Here is a 27,138-nt window from a genome sequence, read left to right as displayed (position 1 = left end):
TTTTCTTCTCATGGTCAAAATTTTGAATAAATTCTGCTTCATTTGAATACAAAAATAGGTCTGCTTATGACGGGGCACAATTGGTACCAGTGGGAAACAGATGATTGGAAGATCTGCTCCCCAAAAGCTACATAGATACTGTCAATCAGAAACTCAAGCATCTCATCTCCATCAAAGGGCTATAATGATATTTTTACCGCAAATACTAAGGTTAAAACGTGAACCCGCAATATATTCACCCTTTGGCAATGAGCTCTGCAGCACCCTTGCTTCCGACCGCTGCCAATATATCGAATACTCCTTCAGGCCCAAGAAGTTTTTCAAGACCGCGACTGAAAAATGTTTACTATTTCATTAAAATTTCATTTAACATTTCTAAAAATGGAAAAACATAATCGATTTAGCTCTGGATATTTGAAACATCTCAAAATAATATGTGTTGCAAAAATAAAATAATACTAATAATAACCAAAAAAAAAAAAAAAAGAAAAAAAGAGGCCCATAGGCCACAGCACTCACCTGAGGAATTTGGCTAGGAAAACCCAGAAATCAGTACAGTATTTAAAAGTTTTAAGAGATAAGTGTTCTCAACTACTTAAGTGTTGGGGGGCATGCTTTGAACAATCTTAGATTAACACTAACTGAGAATGCTTCAATACATCTTTGACTTCAAATGGCTTTAAAAGATTTTTAAAGATTATATTCCTACTAGTTTTATCCCCCTCCATTTATCTTTGCTGTTCTAGAGAGATCTTTCCTATAAATTCCTATGTAAAACTTTTATCCCCACTGTGGTCACATCCTACCCCCGGGGTTCAAGATTTTATTAAACCTGGTTTTACACTACCTGACGATGCTTCAATATTAATATGAAAGCAATAATCATTAATTTGCCTTTCTTGAGAAGAAGATTTGTAAAGATATTCCTGATATGTATTCCTATTTAATACTTTGATTATCCAGTGTGGCCCACCCTTCCCCACATTGTTATTATTTTGAAAATGTTGAATTTACACTATCTGAGAATTTCCCATATAAATATGACCAATCAAAGCTTTGCTTTTCTTAGAAAAGGATTTTAATGATCTTTCCTATGTTTTTCCTATATGAAACTGATCATCCCATGTGGTTCCATTCTACCACCTGGGGTCACGTTTTGAACAAATTTGAATCTACACTACCAGAGGATGCTTCCATACAAATATAACCAATCATGTCTTTGCTGTTCTTGAGAAAAATATTTTTATAAAAAGATTTTTCCTATGTATTGGTATGTAAAACTCTGATCGCCCATCGCAGCCCCGCCCTCACGCCGGGGGTCTTAATTTGAACAAATCTGATCTACACTACCTGAGAAGGCTTCCATATAAATATGACCAATCATGGAATTTCTGTTCTTGGGAAGAGGAGATTTAAAGATTTTCTTTTGTTTTCCTTTGTAAACCTTTGATCGTCCATTGCAGCCCCGCCCTACCCCCGTGGAAGCCATGATTTGATTGAACAAACTTGAATCTACACTACCTGAGGATGCTTACACATAAGTTTTATATTTTCTGGCCAATTGATTTTCAATTGCAAGAAGAGGGTTTTTTAAAAATGCCATTAATTTCTAACTTATTCGTAATTATCTCTCCTTGGAAGAAGGTATGGTTTTTCATTTGAACAAACTTGAATCATCTTTAGCCAAGGATACTTTATGGCAACTTTGGTTGGAATTGGTCCATTTGTAAAAAGTTAACAAAAACGACGACAGACCACGGACAAATTTTGATCAGAAAAGCTAACTTGAGCCATCGGCTCAGGTGACCTAAAAAAAGATAAAAAAAAAAAGAGCATTGCAATCTTTTTAATAGCATATGAAGGAAGATGGGCGTCTTTGGCATGTAATCTGCAGGAATCATAAGTACAAATCATTTATAAGTTAAAGATACATACCACCAAAAAAAAAAAAAAAAAAAAAAAAAAAAAATCCTTATCTCCTGCAAAGAAGAGTTACACCTAATTGTATATTTTCATTATTTCTTTCAATAGAAATGTATTAAGAAGTTTTATTTGTGTAAAATATATAACATACACTCTGAAAAATATACCCTGAAACTTTGCAGCAAGAAAACTTTTTACATTTCTAAAATTTTTCAAAAGATACATTGAACTGTAAAGTTGCATTTTTGCACTTTTCACTTTCTGACCAAGTATTAAGCTGTTTAACTAATCAAATATTGCTTCTAAGGTTAGAGGGGTACTTATAGTAGCAAATATATTTGAATTCTGGAAGTTTGTGCCATTTGTCCATTTTTTCTAAAACTTAAATAAACGCCCCGAGCAATGATTTATCAATTACTCAACATCATGGTCAGATAATATACCGCTGCGCTATCATCGCTAAATACTGTAAGAACGTTTTAAAACAACTTTGAAGCAAAACATTTACACAATGTGATTCTTTTAAATTTAATTTTTAATAGGTTCTCAATTTCTTTTCATTCTTTTTTTTTTTACGAATGTTTGCTCTTTTCATTGAGATAAAATGAACAAAAATTCCGTTTTAAAATCTTAGAGAGATGACCAATTGGTAACTAATTTATATAAAAACATGTGTAATATGTAACATTTTGTACCAAATGACGCATCTATAGCCATCATTCATAACAATCAAAACACAATATCGGGAAAACATTCCCCTTTCTATATCTCAAGAACCCTATTAATCAATAGAATGCTTACATATCATGTCGCACTATTGAAATTTTCACTTTTCAATTGCGCCCAGATTCCTGCCAAATCCAAATCTAAAGCTCCCACATTCTTTGTTTATTGCATGGTCTACAGAAGGATTTGGACCTCTCATGTTATATGGAAATCAGTTTGTACACGTAAAACCTACATACAAAATTCATTTTCATACAAAAGAATGAAAAATACCTACTCATTGATTGCAATAAGGTAGAGAAGATGAGGAGCCAGCAGTTTAAACATAGGATGTGAAGGAGACAGACATCTATAGGCCGCTACACACACGCTCTCCAAAATTAGGTGTGTACAACCTTAAAATAAATCGAATAGTGATACATCTATTGGCCGCTAAACACAGTTCTCCAAAATTAGTTGTATACAACCTTAAAGTAAACCGAATCATGATACATATATTAGCCGATACACACACTCTCCAAAATTAGGTGTGTACAACCTTAAAGTAAACCGAATACTGATACATATATTGGCCACTTCACACAGCTCTCCAAAATAAGGTGTGTACAACCTTAAATTAAACCGAAAAGCGATACATATACTGTAAACGTACTACAATTGGCGGTGAATTCTATTTAGCGAATTTAGCGAAAAGCAGAATCCGCTAAATCAAGTCCATCGCTAAGTGCCTTGTCTACTATATGTTAACATCTAGCACATTCAGATAGCGCTAAATCAAATCTAAGCTAACTTGGTGAAAATTTAATTTCCGACAAATATCGTACACGCCAAATATAATACATTTACAGTATTAGCAGTTACACACACGCTCTCCAAAATTAGGTGTGAACAACCTTAAAATAAACCAAATACTGATACATCTATTGACCGCTACACACAAACTATCCAAAAATAGAGCGTGTACCTAGATGAACAATGGTTTGATGAAGATTTGAGTCTCCCACATTAAACCACATTTTGGCTATCAACCAGGTATATGGGGGATCGCTTGGCAAAAATACCTGAAAATCAATGGCTTAATTTAGTGCTCAACTTTTGTATAGTTGTTGCAATAACCTCTTTGTCCAATTAAAAAAGTCAGTAGTTAACATGTGAGGATAAAATCTTACCGGGTTATCAGGTCCCTTCTGTTGAAAGAGTTGTATCGCTACTGGCATCAGTTGACCTCTAGCATCAACAAAGAAAAGGGCAATGGGTGCTGGACACTGCAAAAGTCACAAAGGGACAAAATTTAACACATACAGTTTTTTTTTTTTTTAAAAAGTCCCCTGCAAGTCACTATTAAAGGGTGTCTTTAGATTTATTTTTATTCTGATAATGAAATACTAGTAAGTCTAACACGTATAACTACTATTGTTTCTTTATAAAAATGACAGATTTACATGCCATTTCTGCCAAATTTTGCAAGGTATGGTGATTGTGTGCATTCGTGTGTATTTTAGCTATAAATGAGATTTCTTTTGGATGATCAAAGATTTTAGGAAAGATTTCATATGAGAGTTTAGAGGGATGGTAAACCTTAAATCGAATATCACACAGAATGAGTTAACTCAACATGGATAACTTACATGTGTATAATTTATTGGAAATCATACTTTGGTAAAATTTAATGTAAAATGTAGTTCACAGAAACATTTAAAAGGTCCCACAGTCAATTGTGTATACAACATCTGAGAAATAAGAGCTTAATTCGGCGACCTTTTTTACTCTTAATTATCTCTCTCTGTGAACTATTTATGTAATTGTGTTTTTACATGGAATAAATTTTTCCAGTCTCCAACATCTATAGTCATGGAAACAGTTGGATTGTAAATATGAATAATCCTCATTTGTAACCTTTTAAAAAAATTATTTTATCATGATTATAACATCAAAATAGGATTCTTCTCATATTTCTTGTATTTAAAAATTAATGAAATTTTCACAGAACCAAGAAGACAATATCAGTAAGTGATAGTATTAGTGATATTAAATTTGACCGTTTTATATTAGAGTCAAGGTCAGGTCAAGGGTCATTATCTTTTTCCTTGACATTATTTATAAAAAAGGACTGTTGCCAATCATGTGATGCCTACTTCTATTTCAAGAAATTAAAGATTGTTTCTTTTGCATAAAAAGATATTACCATATCGCTTCTATAGCATGATATTACCAAATTTACATAAATGATTTAACTAATCTGGATATTCGCTTATCCGAATTTTCTCTGTTTTTCTTAATTTTTTAGGATATATTAGTTATTTTCATAAGCTTCCTATATTTGACTTTTTCTTATCTTCACATATAATAAAGTTGTCTTATAAATGTACAAAATGACACAAAAACAAAACGTTTTGATAGTTTACTAAGAGAGAAAAAGTACTTTTTTTTGGCTCAAATCTGTACTTTGACTGGAAGCGTTTAAAATCTTACAAAGTTCTACTTTGCTTGAAAAATCATATTTATTTGATATATATATAGAAAGTTTAGTCCCTAATAATTAATTTAACTTCCATTTGAAAATTTCTTCAAGCCTTTGATTGTTTAAAGATTTTAACTAAATTCATTGTTCTGTCATAATTTTGAGAGGCAGAAAAGAAGATATTTTCATACGCCACCATTCCGCCAAAAATATAGTCCCTGCTAGTTTTCAAAGGCAGTTTACCATTTCTATTTAAAGTTGTACAATTCTGATGAGGAAAGAAAAATATGGTCTTTTAAATCCCTTACAATTAATTATATAAGACATATAAGCAAATATACTTTGAATGTTTCATCTAGTCAGAAACCAGAGAAGAATCCTACCTTAAGGGCATTTATTATTCATTGTCTGTAAGAAAATCACGCATTTTGTCTTTTTTTAAACATGAAATATGGAGTTAACGAACAATAATCAAGCTCAAAAATCCTTTTAAAAAAAGCCCAAACGAAAGCAGAACAAACACGGACCTCTAAAAACATCAGAGGTTTGATCAGGTGCCATAGAGGAGTGAGCATCCCCTACCGACTGACCACACCTGCCGTGTGCTCCTTGTCATGATACGGTAAACGGAAGCTTCCAAAGACAATTCAGTGTTGAAATAATGGTCTAAAAATTAGTATGAAAAAATGACAGTCAGCATCTGACATAATGATTAATTCAATTGCTGACAAGGCCATTGTATCGAGTATACAAATTGCAAAATGATAAGTTTAAATGAAACTGTTGATATTCTTGTTTCAACATCTAGTTTGCCAAACTACAGAAATAAGTGTATAAGTTAGTGGTTAATGATAAGATTATATTTGATAAAATTGAAATCCTCAAAGAAGAAGAAAATTTCTTTGAAAATCTTTAATATTTACAATTCCATTGTCTTTGTCCAAGATAAAATTACAAATATTAATGTACTTTATTTCTACATAAATGTACTGGTTCATCGACAGGCAAGGTTAAAAAAAAAATCACGTGCAGGGCGGGACAAGTGGAGACAGAAGCGGGGCCTGTAGCACGTGAATTGGCGGAATCAAGAGCATGTAAATATAAGGAATAACTGTTAGATTTTTTTAATTTCATGACGATAATCAATCGATTGGCATGTGATAATTTTATGCATAAACTCCTTCGTAATTTATGCAAATTATCACGCAAGCCACTTGATTGATCACATCATGAAATCAAAAAATTAGACAGTTATTCCTTAACTCAACTAATTTAGGGAGAAAAGCAATTATCAAAAATATAGTCATTTTGTGGACTGTGAAAATATTCCAAAACTTCTTAAGGAAGATTTTCTAACATGTTAAGGTTTAATAAGTAAAGACGAATATTTTAAAAGATTTTAGATTAGATAAATCTCAAGGAAGTGATGTACTTCAATTTAATTTTATAAGTACTTTTGACCTTAAATAGCTGACCTAGTGGTAAATAGTTTAAATGAAAGTACAATGTATTAAGAAATTATCTCTTTCTTGAGATCAAAGAAAGGGAATCATTTCTCTTGTACCTGGAAAAGATAAAAATCGAACTTTGTTAAAGAATTGGAGACTAATTTAGTTACTGAATTTTGTACTTGATAATAAAAATTTTTAATATTAGCAGAAATTCTCGCAAGTAGAATAAAAAAAACTTCTGTATTATGTAGTTGATGCTGATCAAACAGGATACATTGAAAATAGATATAAAGGAGAAAATATAAGAACATATAATTGATTACACAAGTATAAAGAATTTTGTAAGTAGATTTTGAAAACGCTTTTGATACAGATAGTTATATTTAGATAAGTATTAGAAACTTTTGGATTTCGCAAAGGGTTACGGCAATGGGAACCTATCCTATACAGACGGTGTTTTTGTTTAAAAAAAATAATAATCTTCCATGTAATTGTATTGTAACTCTTTGTCGCGTTTGACGACCAGGTATCAGTAGTCACTCTAGCTCTGTACAGTATCAACTTGAACTTGATCAAGTAGTTCTCCTAACAGAGCGGATTTACGATTTTCGTACACTTTTTCGATCCTAGATTTTATAATATTACGGTGCGGTATTTTGTAGTTTGGTGCAACGATGGACCTTAGTTTTTTAAAGCCAAATGCCTTCCAGTTGTATTGGCATGTAATCAAACACAACCATATCAACAATCGCACGTGTAATATCATCCGCTCTTTTCCCGAGAATTAACGGCTTCTATGAGAATTGACAAAATTATCTAATTTATTTAAATAAAATAGACCTTAAACGATGTTCAGTGAAAACAAATAATTAAAGTTAAACAAAAAACAGAAGACAGTCGAAGGTGAGAAAAGCCAGGTAACAGGTGCTTGGTCACGATAATTGCCGTATAAACACTGCCACGGACGATAACGGTCATTTAGAGGAGTAGGAAACCCTAATTACAGTATGTACAAGTGCAATGAGTATTTTACGTTTTAAAACAGATTGTTTAATGCATTAATAAATAAGCTTTGAAATCTTAAAAAATATACATCCGAGTAACCGAGTACCGATTTTAGTATTCGATACTCGGACGTTCGATCGAGTACCCGGGTAACCGGGTATATATATGAGTACAATCCTTTCTATATATATATATATATATATATATATATATATATATATATATATATATATATATATATATATATATATATATATATATATATATTCTATATATATATATATATATATACATGTATATATATATATATATATATATATATATATATATATATATATATATATATATATATAAAAGCACTTAAAATGACCAACGACACGAACAACAAAAGTTGTCAAATTTTCGGGACGCCCTGTCCCTTCCTCAGGACAAAGAAAAAAGTTAAAAAGTCATGTCCCGCCATCTCATCAATAGCTGTTTGTACGGTGCGGGCATTGTAGCCTCTTTTGCAAAAGTGGGACTTTTATATTTTCTGTTCTTTTCATTTGTTTTTGGTTATGTCTTTCATTATTTGACGTTTTTTACTATTTATTTTGTTTCCAACCTTTGCAAATTAGTTTTTTCCGCATTTCCCTTTCGAGTTTTACTCAAGTACCATTTGTTTTTAAAATTTTTGAATTCTTGCACGAATTATCTACGAAATACGTTAAAATACAGAACAATCGTTCGTTGAATCTTTCGACTTCATACGACTAAAAACTTAGAAGTAGTCTTATCATTTTGGCAATTATAATTTCCTTTCAAATATGTCTGTTAAAGATAATTCAACATTCAAATTTCTAAAGAAAGAACACCAAAAATCAATAAAAACTGAACACCGGGTCTCCAATTTACAGACCTACTTAGAGTGTGACATTATACCGAAAGGCTTTCAGATAAATGTTACACCTAACATAGGGCCAATCTCCAAACGCTTTCAGGAACGCTGGGGCGTTATTACAAGGAGATGTTCTAAACAATTGATGTCACTCTGTCTTTCTTGGGATATCCACAAGTTAGGACAATTAAAGTGTGAGATCAAGTCCTTAGAATCATCCCTCAACGATATCATGTCCCAGGCCGATCTTGATGAAGCGCATAATATTATAGACACCTATAATATGGCCTTAACAAATAAAGTCAACAAGACTCAAAAATAGAAATTTCTCCGCGACAGTGTTCCACAGTCTAGGAACAACTGGTCAGAGGTCAGAGTTAACAAAACACGTAAACCCCGCTCGAGACGCTTTAAACGCATTAAGACAATCTCGAGGGACGGACCCATACAAACTCCTGACGTCTGCCCAGTGCTCAATACATCTAGTGCTCCTCTCTCCGAATCGGAGACCTCACTTCATTCCAAGGGGCTAAATTTCTGCCCCACGCCACATGAGGTCGACGAAAAACAAGTCAGAGAGGACACCCGAGCATTCTTCCGGAGACTTCGTTTGAAGGAGCACTTCTCTAGAAAAGACTCCGAAGTAAATTCATACGACTCTTCCAAGCCATACGACCTAGAGGAACACAAACTCTATAAGCCCAAGAGTGACTGGGAACTTGCACCGGGCAAGTGCGGCGCGCTTGATTCGTTTATTGACGACGTTGAGTCAGACATAGAGAAGCTCCTTTCAATGCCAGACAAGACTCCCGACAATTTGAGTAAGGAAGAGAGATCTGCCTTACAATCATTAAAAAATCGGGATGACATTGTAATCAAGAAAGCAGACAAAGGCTCTACAGTTGTAGTAATGGATAAAGAGACTTACATGGCGGAGGCCCAAAGACAACTCTCAGACGAACGTTTCTATAAGAAACTGGACTCTGACCCTACTAAAGAATTCTCAACCGCCATTACCAAAACTCTTGACGATATGTTTGAGACAGATGAGATTGGTATCAACGTCTATGAGACCTTAAATCCTATTGACTGTAGACCAGGACAATTCTATCTGCTCCCTAAAATACACAAAGAAGGCATGTTAGGTCGCCCCATAGTCAGTGCAATTGGACACCCCACGGAGAAAACTTCTGAATTCATTGATTTACATCTCCGTCCACACGTAGAGAGTTTGCCATCCTATCTCAAGGACACAACGGACTACATTAACAAGACGCCCTCTACTGGCCTCCCAGATCATACCCTCCTCGTGACTATGGACGTCACATCTTTGTACACCAATATTCCGCACGATGAGGGTATCGAAGCCTGTAGAGAAGTCTGGGATAGTAGATCCATACAAATTCCTTCTACCGAGTCCCTTGCTAAGCTCCTTGAACATGTTCTCAAGTTCAACAACTTCATGTTTAATGGAGAACATTACCTGCAGGTTAATGGCACTGCTATGGGAACGAAAATGGCACCGTCTTATGCCAATGTCTTCATGGGCAGACTGGAACGCAACTTGTTACTTCAAGCACCATTTAGGCCCCATAGCTGGTTGCGTTTCATTGACGATATAGAGATGAAGTGGGTGGAATGTCGCGAGAGCCTCGAGGCATTCATTACGTTTGCCAACACCTTTTATCAGTCGATCAAATTTAAAGTAGATCTAATTCGAAAAACGTATTCCTAGATACTACATCTACCCTGATTGATGGGGAAATAGAATTCAGTCTCCACACCAAACCCACAGACTCCCACCTATATCTTATGCCCACTAGCTGTCATCCCCCACACACTTTTAAGGGAGTGCCTAAGGGTCTAGCCACCAGAATTCGACGCATCTGTTCGTCCCCTGCCTTATATCAGGAGCAAAGTGGTCTTCTGAAGTCCCACTTGTGCAAAAGAGGCTACAATGCCCGCACCGTACAAACAGCTATTGATGGGATGGCGGGACATGACAGGCAAAACCTATTACGCTACAAGGAGCAAGACAATAGCGGCAGGGTCCCTCTGGTAACCACATACCATCCCGTCCTTAAGAACCTTAGCGGTATCCTTCAAAAGAACCTACCAATTCTCCAATCAAACAAACGAATGGCAGAGGTCTTTAAGGAACCCCCATTGGCTGCATACAGACGCCCAAGGAACCTGAAGGACATGGTAGTAAGAACCAGACTGGACAACCCATTACCTAACGGGGGCTTTGAAACTTGCTCTGACAGATGTCTTCTTTGTAAGCACAGCACTGACACAGACAGTTTTAACAGCCCTTTTACAGGCCGCAGCTACAAAATATTAGGGAATTTGTCCTGTCATACTGACAACTGCATTTATCTCATCAGTTGCAAAGTTTGCCCCAAACAGTATATTAGTGAAACAGATCTCCGCAGGAGAGTCAATAACCACCGTTCGACTATTAGGACCAAAAAACTCAATGAACCCGTTGGGGAACATTTCAACCTTGAGGGTCACAAATGGGAGGACATGACAGTAGTGGTGATTGACCATAACCCAAGATGGACAGACGCTCAGAGAAAAAGCAAAGAAAAGTTCTGGATGCACAGATTGAAGTCACTCCGCCCTAATGGTATTAAAAAACTGAATGACTTCACTAGAATGAACGTAAACTAGACCCAATTCCTGAAGATACTAAACAAGATTATTCTCTCAATTTAGTGTAAACTCTACAGTTAATTGCTTACGCCTTTGTTAATTATTTTTTTCCGATAATAAGTCCTAAAATATTTCAAAATTTATAATAGATCATAATTCATATTTTAAAATATCCCTGCTATATCATTTTTCTTTGATTATTCTTTATCAAGTATAGTTACGCCATTTTGAGAGAATGAAACAATGTACGATTTACTGATTGTCGTAATTAATTAGCATAATTAATTCGTTCAATTATGTAAATCGCACTTCACCCGAGTATACCCGATAGACCGGACGTATTTCATAGCGGTCCGGTTTTCTTTCTTTAATAGTGTTCGTAAAAATTTCCAATTCAACATGTAAATAAGTTTGTAAATATATAGTGTTTAGTAGTTTAGTAGTAGTGCTAGTTGTTTTTGTGTCTCTTTTTCCTTTGTTCTTATGACTTTTTAACTTTTTTCTTTGTCCTGAGGAAGGGACAGGGCGTCCCGAAAATTTGACAATTTTTATTGTTTGTGTCGTTGGTCATTAATTTTTAGTATATTTATATAAATTTCCATCCGTGACCTTGTATCAGCTTGGTAGATCCGACATTTAGTATATACAGTGTTGTTGGTTTTTAGTGCTTTATATATATATATATATATATATATATATATATATATATATATATATATATATATATATATATATATATATATATATATATAGGTATATGAGGTTGTTTGTGGGCATCGACCCTCTAAGCTGGTTTGTGGGATCTCGCATTTCTACATTGCATAGCTATGCCATATTCATAATTTAGGCGTTATATATGGTCCTTATAAAATATATAATATAATTTTTGAGTTAATATTAAAAATGTTGTATATAATTGTGGGTCAAAACATTCATATATATAGAGCATTGTGGGATAAACTATATACATCGCACAATCCTCTTCATATATGAATTCTATGACCCGCAATATTATCTTTTGCTATATATATTATTTGCTGCAATGCTAAATGAAAAGACATAAGAATTAATGTTTGATAAAATATCTAAAGATATATACATGCATGTATATTTACTTATGTACAAAATAGAATAAATCATTAAGAACATTTTGCTGATTTCAATATAAAATTTTCAATATTACTTTTCAAGTAGTTTCGGATCATATTAAATAATGATTTACTGAGATACATTATTTATGAGAATCTTAACAAGATATTCTAGGGATATTCTCTCTCGCAATATAATTTATACAATCAACTGCCCCACAATGTTATATATATATATATATATAGTGACCCACAAACAGCGATGATCACTACATTATTATACATAGAGTGTCCAACAATCACGTATAATCACATGCGGTATATTTATTCCACAATTCATTATATACACTGTACATATAAACAATGACCTACAGTTCATTACGTACAAACACTGTATATACAGTGACCCACAATCAGTTTTAATCAAGTGCAATGTATTTATCGCAAAATTCCTTATATACATATATACAGTGACCCACAAACTGGTATAATCACTACCTCCCCACCCACCCCCCAATTCTTTATATACATACATACAGTGATGGACGCGTGCTGTTATTTATGTATTTTTTGTTTTAAATATAATGTAGAGAACGAGTGCAATTTTTTTTTAATTGTACAGAATATTCGAAATACAGATCAGATTTATTTTCTAGCATATATATTTATATATATTTCTATGTCAGATCTAAATACTTAATTCTATTTTCCTTTTAACGCATTTTTCCTAGGCAGACCTTAGAATATTTATATTAATCATACATACATGCAAATGCAATCATTGTCTTAGTTACAGAAAACCGCTATGCGTAATATTTTTGTGTAGCGGTATATATTTCCTTTATTTTTGTTAAAAGTGGCATATAGGTCCGATGGGCTGAGTGTTTGAACATTTGTATTAAATGTTTCTCATATGATTGTACGTGTATTGTATAATAACATATGCCGCTATAATAAACATTTACTTATTTATCCAACAATTCTTTATAACATATAAACAGTGACCCACAATCAGTTATAATCTCGTGCGATAATTTATCCCACAATTCATTTTATATATGAACAGTAACTCACAATCAGTTTTAATCACGCGCAATTTACTAATTCCACAAATGTTCAATATAATATTAAAGTACTTTCTGATCATATTAAATAATAATTTACTGCGATACATTATTTATAAGAATCTTAACAAAATATTCTCTCTCGCAACATAATTTATACAATCAACTGCCCCACAATGTTATATATATATAGTGACCCACAAACAGCGATGATCACTACATTTATTATACATAGAGTGTCCCACAATCATGTATAATCACGTGCGGTATATTTATTCCACAATTCATTATATACATATATACAGTGACGCATGGTTTTATCCACCTGCCATATATTAATCCCACAATTCATTATGTACATATATACGAGGGGTTATCAAAAAGTTCGTGGACTAGCGCCATAAAATTAAAACCGCTTTAGGTACATCAAATTTTAAAATATCTAGTAAGCATTATCTTTTCTATATATAAAGAATAAATCATTAATCATAAGTTTTATTTTTTGATAAATTAGTAATGTTTTTGTAAGCAGTGGTATCATCAGGCGGCGCAACCTCGAATACAACGTTTTTGCAACTGAATTGTAACTGAGAAAATACTTTTGATATGAATATTTGACATCTAAATATCCCATTAATTCGGGTATGTGTTGGGACACAATTGTTCTATACAATATGGTATTTTCACTTCATTCTGGAAGTTCTATGAAATTTTATCCTAAATTTTACATGGAGTGTTCAAACAAATGAGGCCCTGAATGTGACGTCAAAATGGCGGACTAGTTTCCTTATCCAACATTTTTATAGTTTTACCCCTGAAAACACTGTTATAGTCACAGTACTTGTCTTTTAATGTCAGAATAGATTCAGAGAGTAAAAGGATGCACAGTTAATGTCAATTTGTAGTCAAGGTGTGAAAAATCAATCACGTCAAATAATGACATTGATCATGTGTTGTAGATATTGAACTCCAAAAAGCTAAATAAGCTGGCTCAATCAAGCGAGGAACCTCTCCGAATGTTTAAATTTACTTTAATTTTTATATTCCTTAAAAACCGCTGTTCATGTCATTGTTAAGTCATGTAAACAAGGCGGGTTTAAGTCCTTCCTCACCTCCACGGAATTTCTTCAAATTAAGTATATGAGGTGAAAAAAAAGGGGACATTGAAAAACAATGACATTGTCGGACGTCATGAAATTGAACGGCGACAGCGCCGGGTGATCATATAATGTCATTTTTATTTATTATAATTTGGCAAAATAATGAACGTATCAAGCTAAAAATTTCAACATTTCTTTATTTTTGGTTGTTTTATATTCCAAAAAAATTTGAAAGCACAGACTACATAGTACTAATTTTATAGCCTCAGTCCACGAACATTTTGATTACCCCTCTCACAGTGACCCACAATCAGTTTAAATCAAGTGCAATGTATTTATCGCACAATCCATTATATACATATAAACAGTGATCCACAAACTGGTATAATCACTAACACCCCACCCCCTTCCATTCTTTATATACTTACATACAGTGACCCACAACCAGTTATAATCAGGTGCAGTATATTTATGAATTTTTATTTTTCTAAAGATGTAGTAGAGAACGAGTGACCACTTTTTATTGGATTGTAATGAATACTAGTACTTGAAATACAATCCAACTTTTTCTATGTCGGATCTAAATACTTCTATTTTCCTTTTAACGCATTTTCCTAAGCAGACCTCAAAATATATTAATCACACATGCAAATGCAATCTTTTTTGTACAGAAAACTGCTAAGCGTAATATTTTTGTGTAGCGGTATATATAATTCGTTTATTTTTGTTAAAAGTGGCATATAGGTCCGATAGGCTGAGTGTTTGAATATTTGTATTAAATGTTTCTCATATGATTGTATTGTATAATAACGCATGCCGCTATAATAAACATTTTACTTATTTATCCAAAAATTCTTTATAACATAAAAACAGTGACCCACAATTAGTTATAATCACATGCGATAATTTATCCAAAAATTCATTTTATATATAAACAGTAACTCACAATCAGTTTTGATCACGTGCAATTTATTTATTCCACAAAATTTTCACTATTATTTTTAAGTACTTTTGGATCATTTTAAATAATGATTTACTGCGATACAATATTTATGAAAATCTTAACAAGATATTCTAGGGATATCCTCTCTCGCAATATAATTTATACAATCAACTTCCCCACAATGTTATATATATATAGTGACCCACAAACAGCGATGATCACTACATTTACTATACATAGAGTGTCCCACAATCATGTATATGGTAATGGTATGTCCAGGCGGTGCAACCTCGAATACGACTTTTTTGCAACCTATGTGTAACTGAGAAAAATTGTTTTGATATGAACATTTGATATCTAAATATCCCATAAATTCAGGTATGTGTTGGGACGCAATTGTTCTATACAATATGGTATTTTCACTTCATTCTGGAAGTTCTATGAAATTTTATCCTAAATTTTACATGGAGTGTCCAAACAAATAAGGCACTGATTGTGACGTCAAAATGGCGGACTAGTTTCCTTATCCAAAATTTTTATAGTTTTACCCCTGAAAAAACTGTTATAGGCACAGTACTTGTCTTTTAATGTCAGAATAGATTCAGAGAGAAAAGGGATGCACAGTTAATGTCAATTTGTAGTCAAGGTGTGAAAAATCAATCACGTCAAATAATGACATTGATCATATGTTGTAGATATTGAACTCCAAAAAGCTAAATAAGCTGGCTCAATCAAGCGAGGAACCTCTCCGAATGTTTAAATTTACTTTAATTTTTATATTCCTTAAAAACCGCTGTTCATGTCATTGTTAAGTCATGTAAACAAGGCGGGTTTAAGTCCTTCCTCACCTCCACGGAATTTCTTCAAATTAAGTATATGAGGTGAAAAAAAAGGGGACATTGAAAAACAATGACGTTGTCGGACGTCATGAAATTGAACGGCGACAGCGCCGGGTGATCATATAATGTCATTTTTATTTATTATAATTTGGCAAAATAATGAACGTATCAAGCTAAAATTTTCAACATTTCTTTATTTTTGGTTGTTTTATGTTCCAAAAAAAATTTGAAAGCACAGACTACATAGTACTAATTTTAAAGCCTCAGTCCACGAACATTTTGATAACCCCTCTCACAGTGACCCACAATCAGTTTAAATCAAGTGCAATGTATTTATCGCACAATCCATTATATACATATATACAGTGACCCACAAACTGGTATAATCACTAACACCCCCCATTCTTTATATATATACATACAATGACCCACAACCAGTTATAATCAGGTGCTGTATATTTATAAATTTTTTTTCTAAAAATAAAGTAGAGACTTTTTATTGAACTGTTTTGAATACTAGTACTTGAAATACAGATAAGATTTATTTACAAGCATATTGCAATCCAACTTTTCCTATGTCGGATCTAAATACTTTTATTTTCCTTTTAACGCATTTTCCTAGGCGGACCTCAAAATGTTTATATTAATCATACATGCAAATGCAATCTTTGTTGTACAGAAAACCGCTAAGTGTAATAATATTGTTTAGCGGTATACATAATTCCTTTATTTTTGTTAGAAGTGACATATAGGTCCAATGGGCTGAGTGCTTGAATATTTGTATTAAATGTTTTTCATATAATTGTATTGTATGATAACACATGCCGCTATAATAAACAATTTTAATTACTTATTTACTTATCCAACAATTCTTTTTAATACATAAACAGTGACCAACAATTAGTTATAATCACTTGCGATAAATTCCCACAATTCATTTTATATATATATAAAGAGTAACTCACAATCAGTTTTAATCACGTGCGATATATTTATCCCACAAATCATTAAATAGATATATACAGTGACCTACAATTAGTTAAAATCACGTGCAATATATTTATCCTAAATCCATTATATACATATAAACAGGGACCCACAAACTGGTACAATCACTACAGTAACTCCCCCCCCCCCCTTCAATTCTTTATATGCATAATTATACAGTGGCCCACAATTACTTAAAATCACCTGCAGTATATTTATCCAACAATTTATTATACATGCATACATATATACAGTGATCAACAATTTATTTAGTTAAAATCATGTGCAATACTGAAAGGAAAAGGAAACGCAGGGATGAATAATGTTCGAAAAGAGTTTGACCACATGACCGAAAATTACAAAATTTGGTCAGAGGAGAAATTTAATTACTGTGCACCAAAATCAGTATTCAGAATTACTCAACCGTAAAATTTATGAGGTCATGTAAGGAAAACGCTAAAAAGCACAAAACTCGTGCAATTTGATAACGACGACTTTGCAACAAATCTTGTTGCATTATTTGATGCATATGAGGTATGCACATCGTTTTCCAATATTAAGAGACATTTTGAATTTCTTGCAAACTTAGCACAGTTTACGGAAGTTCAATGGTCCGATAGGCTGAGTGTTTGAATATTTGTATTAATTGTTCAATTGTTTTCGAATTGCCTAACTAATGAAAAAGGCAACAATGGTTTATTAAGCAGTTTCTTGTAAATTTACCCCCATAAAACTTGTTACCTATTGTCAGAGAGGGTCTGGAATGGTTATCAAACAACTGTGACGATGACAGACGTTAACGCAAAACAGAGCCATATAACGAGCGGGTTATTCGTCCTGTCATCTTTTAAATCGCCACCTTGCTGCCACAAAAAAGCCATCTATACAGTACTGTTGTAATCAGCTCACTGGCGCATGCGCGCGCCGTTTGACTTAATTTTTTGCGTGGTTACCCATGCCAAATATAGCCATGGTTTGAAAGATAAACACTCTGATGAAATTCCATGCAAAGGAGAAATAAGGCTCTGACAGATGCACGGGAGAGACATTGATAATAATGAGAGTTTTCGATTTTTACTTTTTGGGGGTATCGTCATTTGAGCTTCAATAACTCATGAATTATTAGACAAATTTGGTTATATCTTTTTGAAAGATGATTTTAAAAGTTAGATAGGAAAACCAAATAATATTTTACGAAAATACACTGCAAAGATCAAATTTTAATTATTCAGGAAAGCGTTAATTTTGCATGGACTTATAATTATGAAATTTTGGAAATTGTCAACTATTTTTACTACCTGGAATTATGTTTAAACAGTGACGCTGTGCCCGGAAACCCAAAATATGTGTCGGATCAAAAAGTAAGATAGGAGGTACACAACGGATCCATGTAATAAAGATTCTGTGAAAGTTTCATTAAATTCCACTCAGTGATATAAGAGGAGGTGCGGATGAGATGGGTACCCCAAAGCGTAACAGACAGATGGACGGATGGACATACAGACGGACGGACATACCGATTACAGTATACTCTCCTACTTTTCAAACGGGGGGAGGGTATAAAAACATGAATAAAAAGCTAAATTCGATTTGAACTGTAATATTCAGAATTTGAATTCAACACAACTGAAAATCACGTGTCAACTCTTTGATATACATGTATATATATTGGAAGTTCTTTTGTTTGGAAGCTGGGGTTTTCATGTTTCTCTAGAAATTTAAAGACTCTATTTATCCTTTTGAAAAATTAATCTTTGTGTTAGGCACAATGCATGCAATTACAGTATTCAGTGGGATAAGGGGGATGCATCCGCCCCCACCCCTAAAATTGTTAGCGTAAATCATAGTTTCGTCGAGAAAATGTAAATTTAAATGTCTACTCGGTAGACCTCAATTTTACCTACAAAATCCCTAGAATCCAGGCGCTTCCGGGGGCTTCCCCCGGACCCCCTGCCTACTTTTGGCGCCCCCTCTAAACTTTAATTCCTGGATCCGCGCATGGGATTTATAGAGAGTTGGAGTGATATCCACTCATTATACAAAGGAAACTAAAAATCATGAAATTTTGATGTAAATTATTTTTAGAAAAATAAAACTGCATTTTAAATTCTTCATACAAATACATTTGATATGATGGAGAATTGGTCAGGAACGAGTATTAACTGGGAGCGTGATGTAAATCTTAAATTATTTAGATTAGGTATGGGAGAGTTATATTCTGAATAAATTATATAATAAATACTAGTAGATAATTGGAACAATTATGTTTGAACTGGACATTTGAAAAAAACTTGCAGAATATTTATTAAGTCAAAAATATGACAGCAGCATATAATAAATTCTAAAAGGGAAAAAGAGGGCGAAATTTTAATTCAAAATTAATTTGAACAACATTTAGATAATCATGTAGATCTTTCTGTTGTGTGTTAAAGGTTGTCCAAATTGTTTGTAAATTATTAAAGCTCTATATCCTTTTCTCGCTCTTTTTTCTCTTCCTAAATTTCTCTCTCTCTCTCTCCCTCCCTCTCGTGTAAAACATTTAATTCCCCCCGCTTTCGCGAAAGCGAGGAGTCTTATTAAATTAAATCTTATTTGTCTGTCTTTTTGTCAGTCTGACTGTAAATCTGTTCGTATGTCACAAAAATTTAACCTTGGTCCACAGGCGCATCTTATCCACTCTGTTCTCTACTTCACATAATACGTGTATTTTTATATGTGAAGTAGAGAACACAGTGGATAAGATGCCCCTGTGCTTGGTCATATCTTTTGAATTAGAACAGAGAAAAGATAGAATATTTATGTTATTCATGTGTTTTAACTGTGACAAAACCTTTCTAAATGCACTATAATTTTTTTTACCCCATTACCATGAGCTTGAAGTTTGACCTACTTTTCAAAAACTTGAACCTTGGTCATAACTGTTGAATGAGAAAAGAAACAAATCACGAGCCCACAAGCCACGGTTCGGAGTCCGCTTACTAGTATGTGATAGGATCGTACATTTTAGTCGTGGTTTGTGACGATGGAAAAGATAGGGCTTTCACATTTCATATGTATATTACCATTTCTAAATACACTATGGATTTTGACCTTGTGACCTTGAACCTTCACTTACAACTTTTGATTGAGAAGAGATCAGGCTTTCATATTTGACCTGTTCATTACGTGTGTCAAAAAATTTCAACACATGCTAAGATTTCTGACCCCCCTTGAGCTTGACCTCTATGTTTGACCTAATTTTCAAATAAATCAACTTTGGTTATACATGTAACTTTTGAATGACATACGATAGGGCGTTCATATTTGGCACAATATGCCATAAATAATGACATATCACCCACATAGACACAAACAGCCGGTAAAACAAATAAACATTTTGTATATATACGTACATGTATAGTACATCTGTTCATGCAGCACTAAGTTTACTTCAAAGAATTCGATGAGCTTGCAATTTTTTTCATCACATAAAGATTCTGTGAAATTTTCATTAAATTTCACTCAGTGGTATAAGAGGAGTTGCGGATGAGATGGGTACCCCAAAGCACTAAGTTTACTTCAAAGAATTCAATGAACATGCAATTTTTTCATCACCATGTATGTTCACTAAATTAAATGTTCAATGACTGGACTGAAGTTTTGTCCAAGACATTTGATATGTATACTTTTATTTATTCTTATTACGTAAATGAAATTTTTCATAAGTGAATTCTTCAATCCTGTTTTAATAACCAAAACAGTACAATTTGAAAAGAGTCAAAAATGAAAATTTGAAAATGTCAGAAATGAAAACTAAAACATGTCGACCATGAAAAGTTGAAAATACGAAAAATTCCTAATCGGCAATCCTCGGCTGACTCCGCTACGCCCCATTCAAACCTTCGAGGTGCGATGCATGAGCCACCTGAGAAGCTCTCAGGGAAAAAATTCGGAAATGAAATGCAGCTGGGGGACCACAATTTTAATCTGCTTGTTTAAATATTTATTCAAGACCTCTTTGATGCATCTGTAATATTATTTTGCATATTTGATTTTTACTACCTTTCCATCTATACCCATCCATATGTTCATACTCTACATAGCGTAAGAACTGGGGGTTAGGGGTATAGGGCGCTTTAGTCATATATTCTGTATTGAAAACTTTGTGAATTCTTGTTCAGAGATAGCTGCAGAACTGTAGTTCTCCGAAAATAATATATTGGCAGACCGGAGAGCCACAGTACCAGCCATTGAAAAACAATACATTTATTGTGTACAAAAGAGTGCACGTTTTTCGATTTACGAATTTCTCCATGTTTTTAAAATCTCCCTTAAAATATTTCTAATCGTGTGTTCCAAACATATTCTCTCACTCTTTCCTCAACAAAGCATTCCATAAAATTGTTGTTAAGGAGGAATGCCACGCCAACTTTTTATTTTATAGATCTCTGAGTCAACCTTTTTGATCAATGTTTTTTTTTTTTTTGGAAAAAATACAAAAAAGAAGATGGGCGAATAAGGCGGACAGAATGCCTATAGCGCGACAGATAATTTTAATCTGAATTATATCCAAATTTTATTTCATATTTAATTTCATATTAAAGTATACTTAATGTTAAATCTCTAAAATTTACAAAAATCCCACAAAGACTGAAAATATTTGCCTATGAAAAAGCTTACACACACTAAAAAGAACAAAAACGATCATTTTTTCATACTTTAACAATTTTTTTTTCAATATGAGTGGGTCTTCGCTCCATTTTTTTTTTGAAAGATAATCTTAAAAGTTTGCGAACAAATAAATATTTTTTGGTTTACAAAAAAAATAGAGCGAAGACCCACTATACCTTAAAAGTACACTTTTATGACAAAACTTTCGCATCTTTCCAAGAAATACTTCAAGTCCGTTAAATCGAGGGTCATATCACAAACATGATTTAAATGCCCCTAATCATCATGAGCCATGTAGCATAGTGGTTAGCGAGTTAGTCTCAAAGCAGTATGATAGTTCGGTATTTTATTGCTGGGGTCCGAATCCCATGTATACCATCTAATATTTTTATAAATGAATTTTTCAAGAGATGTATTTTCTCTCAGAAAATGTTTTTTTTTCTCTCATAACTTAATAAAATTCAATAATGAGAAGTAAATTTAAACACTCAATTTACATAATAAAATGTTATTTCTTAATATCTGACGCTATAGGCATTCTGCCCGCCTCATCCCCCCATCTTCTTAATATAGAATAATTAAGAGCTAAAATCGGCCTTTCAATACGGAAATACTAGATCACTTTATAGAGTAATTTTTGAAATAAAGCTTTTTTGCGGTATGAATTTAAAAGAATCAATCAATCCAGAACCGAGCGCATTTTTTGTGCGCAATAAATATACAGTTTTTTCAGTGGGTGGCATTGTAGCTCTCCGGTCTGCCAATATATTTTTTTTTCGGAGAGCTACAGTTCTGCAGATAGGTCAAAGAATCAGAGAAATTTAACACACACCCCTCGCCCCATTATACCTGAAGACTATTAAAAAAATCTAACATTGCATAATGCGGATTTGTTTTGGTTTTATGAAACACATTTCTTAAGATTTTCTCTAATACTTATTGTATGGTAACATTGTCAGCCCTTTTTTTGCGGTTGAGAAGGGTACGTTAAATCCACTTGGTACTGGATATGTTAAACCACATTTTAATTTAAACACACGTTTACAGTGTAACGATTGTGTATATTAATTGTTAAGGTTTACCTGTGTATGAAATGGTAAACAATCTTTATCACATATTTACCCTTTATCCTACATGGTACATGTACTTGTGGACAGGACCCCCCCCCCCCACCTTCGATATTCAACCCCGGGGCTTGTTGGATATTTTTTTCACTAATTATATTCATTACACTTATTCATTATGTGTATCTTAGTGTGAAAAATCCAAAATAATCTTTCAACCACAAAAAAATACCCCGCTACACATTTTAAGAGAAACTATAATGGGGTCTTTTAGGCTGAGGGAGAGTGTGTGTGTGTGGAACGAATATTATGGGTTTTTTCACGAGTATTGCCTATCGTACACATTATGAATAAGTGTGATAAATATAATTTGTGAATAAAAATGTCCAACATCCTTTGGGGTTTAATATAGGGGGGGGTGCATGAAAATGATGAGGTAAATAGTGTGGATTCGTAATATAAAACACGGTGTATAATATTGATAGCTATTTTAAAAAGATGTGATAAAAAGAATTGCTTAGGCTCGGGGATATAAATCTTATATAATATCATATAAAATCAATATAAATGGTATCCAACTACAAATCATGGGGTTCAAAAACAGTCAAACATTCTGAATTTCTCCTATCCAAATATTCTTTTTATTAACAACTGAATGTATTAATTTTAATTTTCAACCTTCAGAATATTGTCATCTTGACATGTAATATGTACATAGTGTTTGTGCATCCGATTTCCAAACCTAAAAATATCTTCAGAAACTTTTAGGTTATCCTTACGCTCTATAGGGCTACTTGTTGATATGAAACGTCGCTTCAAGGTTCACATCAAAAGATTTTACTCCCAGAGAGGGAATCGATCCATTGAAGCTTCTTAATGAAGCCAGAACCCTCCCGAAATTATGTAGCTACATCTGATACGGAATTAATGGTGTTCAGCAATAATTCTCTTGAATAATGTTTTAACTTGAAATACACACAGTTTTTGAAACACTTACACACTATAAAATGTTAATATTATTAACGTGAAATTCAACCAAACTTGTAAAGTAGGCATATTTAATAAGCTACTGTGTAGAGCTACTGTAAGTTCATAAATACAAATCTCTCTGTGTATATCAATCATACGTGTGAGTACCCACGAAAATCGTATTGAAATCGAGAATAAAATATAATATATAGATTTCATGAGATTGCATGTTTACTAAATGACAAATAATTTTTTTTCAAAGCACAAGTGGCATTTCTTAACTCCATGGAACCAGCTGCAATAAAATGTTATATTGCAATTTAATTATAACGTGTTTTCGTGTTGTTTTAAAGAGGATGTTTAATTAAGAGATATGAATTCTTAAAATAGTCAAAATAGTCAAAGAATCTCTCTTTCTCCGACCCCAGTAAAACATTCTTTAATTATTTTTCATAAACTTTGCTGAAGCTCGCTGCGCAGACTTTGTGTTATCACCTTCGACATTATTTTACTTCAGTTTATTTATTGTTTACTCGTTTATTCCATGCCATATGTCCATTTTATAGTTTTACTCATCAATATTATTGAGTAAGTATAGGATATTGAAATCCCTCTCTCCCTCCCCCCCCCACCCCCCCCCCCCAAAAAAAAAAATGTTGAAATTATTTAATTAAGGCCTCAAATTGTTGTCTGAGAATAAAGTTTTAAAGCTTTAATTTGTACTTTGAAAAGTTTTGCACCCTTTCCTCAAAACTGCTGACATCATTGATATTTGCCAAGCACCACTCCCATGGGTAATATAAAGATAAGTGTTGATTGCACTTCTATTCTTCAAGTCAGTCTAATGCCGGAGAATTCGCAGATTCAGCATGCACGATTCACACTCACTAGCAGCCGACATCAGAATTATATGCAGCACTACATGTATATGACTGTGGGTCATCGTGACAGTGCAATTTAATAGCCGGGCAGTACGTTGTTAGATACAAGTTTTAAAAAAAGCGTATTTCAGAATCTCAATAGATTTTGAAAAAATTCTAATATATTTTATGAAAAACTTTGATCACCTATTGTAGAGACAAAAATGTTTAAAAGATGTCACTAATTCATAACTACCTTCCTAGAAAGAAGGCACGGTCCTTCATTTGAAAAAAAACTTAATGCCCTTAATCCACGGATGATTTGTGGCAAGTTTGGTTGAAATTGAATAGATATACTTATATAAGAAGAAGAAGAACCTGAAAATGTGAAAAATTTACAGAAAGATGACAGACAAAATGTGATCTGAAAAGCCCACGGGCTTTCAGCTCAGTCGAGCAAAAAATGTTACCCTAAACACCAAGAAGAAGTCTGTGAGCCAATGCTCACTAGAAATATCCCCGTTCTGATGTAAATATACATATGGATACACTATCTTGTTAATATATACACAAGTCCAGTTAAAACGGGTAGATGCATAAACATTTCTAAAGTCGAATTTAAATTCAAAGTACGTAACACCAAACTGACCATGTAAAGTGATAAAATATATTGACTGTATTGAATATTGATTTGGTTCTCCCTTTTCATTGAATTGTATTCTTAACAATAAAGAGTGTTTTTGATTTGTACAGTTAAGCTAATGTTTTATTTATGTTGAATAATATGCTGTTGTGGTGAAGACTGAATCAGCACAAGCTAATTCTAAGAATCTTTGTCTCCTTACTTGTTTATGATTTACGGGAAAAAAGAAAAGCATGTTATGATGGCGGGGGTGGGGGTGGGGGGGGGGGGGGGCGAGGGGGACAGTTTAAGGGGGATGGTCGGGGCCATGGGGCGTTAAGATATAAAATTAGATTGAAAAACTTTAAAAGCTACCTGAGATATGACCCGGAAATTAAAGTTTTATATACAAACAGAATGTATGAAATTTCAACTCTAACCTTTTGACCCCAAAATCAATAGGGATATTTCTTGGGCAATAACTTTAGGGAGTTGTGCCATAAAACTTCACAGCAAAAGCTCAACTTCTTCTCAAGATATCGCGCCCAAACAAAAGTGTTAAAATAGACAGAATTTATGATTTTGCGATCTTGACCCTATGAAATTTTTACATCCAAATTTATAGAATTCTTATAAATACACCAGGGGAAAATTTCATTGTAAAAACCCAAAAGCTTCTCGGGATACCGCGCGAAAAAGAAAGTGTTGCAGACAGACAGAAAATAAGCTGGACAGATCTACAGACGGACGGACCAAAAGTAATATTCCCTACTTTCAGTAAAAGTGGGGGACAAAAGTTCAGTCTTATGATGGCTTAGCTCCCCCCCCCCCACTTTTTTTGCAAAAATAACTATTATATAGGCATTGAAAATTGGGATTTACCTTTTTTTTGTTGGTTAACTTAAGCCCCCCCCCCCCCCCCCCCCACTTTCGGTTAGCCCCCCCCCCCACTTTCAATTTGCTTCCGAAGCCCAAGAAACGATACTTCACAAATTAACAAAACAAATATTTGTACACATGATGTTGAGCTTATTTCAAATTTCTTGAAAGTAGTATAATGAAGATCGACATCGTCCACGAATTTTTCGAACAACCCTCGTATTCGTACGTGTAAATACGATTTTTCTCGATGGTGAGTCCATTAATTCTGACTGAGGTCCATAGTCATAATGGTGAGTTGTTTTAGCGACCTGTCAAGCACTCAGGTACATGTTTAAGCTGCATTGCATCCGGTTTCAATTCGCTTATATTTTCATTCTGTGTGAAGCTTATAATCCTACACCCTCAAAGAAAAATAACATTTGCTAAACTCATGAATTTTTAAAAGTTGTGAGATTATATCTCATTATATTCCATGTACTTTTTATGTACAAGAAGGTCGAAGATCTGGGCATAATGATTTTGTCCACCCGTCTGTCTGCAAAAACTTTGATTTTTTAACCATACAAGTAGAACTTTTTAAAAAAGCTGACCGTCTTTAGCAACAATCTTAAATAGTAAACTGATCTTCATCTATCAGTCCGTATAGTTCTTTTGAATTTCTTGATTTTGTATTTCTACATTAGCTTTTTACTGTCATCAGCCCTACCACGATTGTCGCTCTGTCATCTCCGTAAACTTTGACTGTCCGAGAGCTTTTGGCAAACCTCGGCTGATTCCATTACCTTCTTCAAATAAGGAAAGTTTGACTCCCCCTGTGGGACGCGGAGACCAGTCTTTCAACCATTGAAAACTTTCTCATCATGCAATTTCTACCAATCATAAAAGAGAGGAAGTGCATAGTCCGAAGACTGTAAAAAACTTAAAGTATATTATACCGTCTTTCAAGGAATACGGAATTAAGTTAATTTG

General features: G+C 33.5%; 1 protein-coding gene across 1 annotated transcript in view; it reads right to left on the bottom strand.

Annotated features, from left to right (window-relative positions):
* Window positions 1–27,138, bottom strand: part of LOC134249892 (polyunsaturated fatty acid 5-lipoxygenase-like) — a 49,166-nt gene that overhangs the window by 13,251 nt on the left and 8,777 nt on the right. The window contains exons 6-9 of the mRNA XM_062732249.1: window positions 3,819–3,914; window positions 3,614–3,710; window positions 2,927–3,044; window positions 240–332 (exon numbers count right to left, since the gene is read on the bottom strand). Of these exons, the coding sequence (XP_062588233.1) occupies window positions 240–332; window positions 2,927–3,044; window positions 3,614–3,710; window positions 3,819–3,914 (404 nt within the window). The remainder of the gene's footprint in view (window positions 1–239; window positions 333–2,926; window positions 3,045–3,613; window positions 3,711–3,818; window positions 3,915–27,138) is intronic.

Source organism: Saccostrea cucullata, unplaced genomic scaffold, assembly GCF_032062105.1.
Source record: "Saccostrea cucullata isolate Sc308-1 unplaced genomic scaffold, CSIRO_AGI_Scuc_v1 ctg1539, whole genome shotgun sequence".
Taxonomy (NCBI): domain Eukaryota; kingdom Metazoa; phylum Mollusca; class Bivalvia; order Ostreida; family Ostreidae; genus Saccostrea; species Saccostrea cuccullata.
Note: the sequence above shows the minus strand (reverse complement) of the source record. Positions and strands in the feature narration are given on the sequence as shown.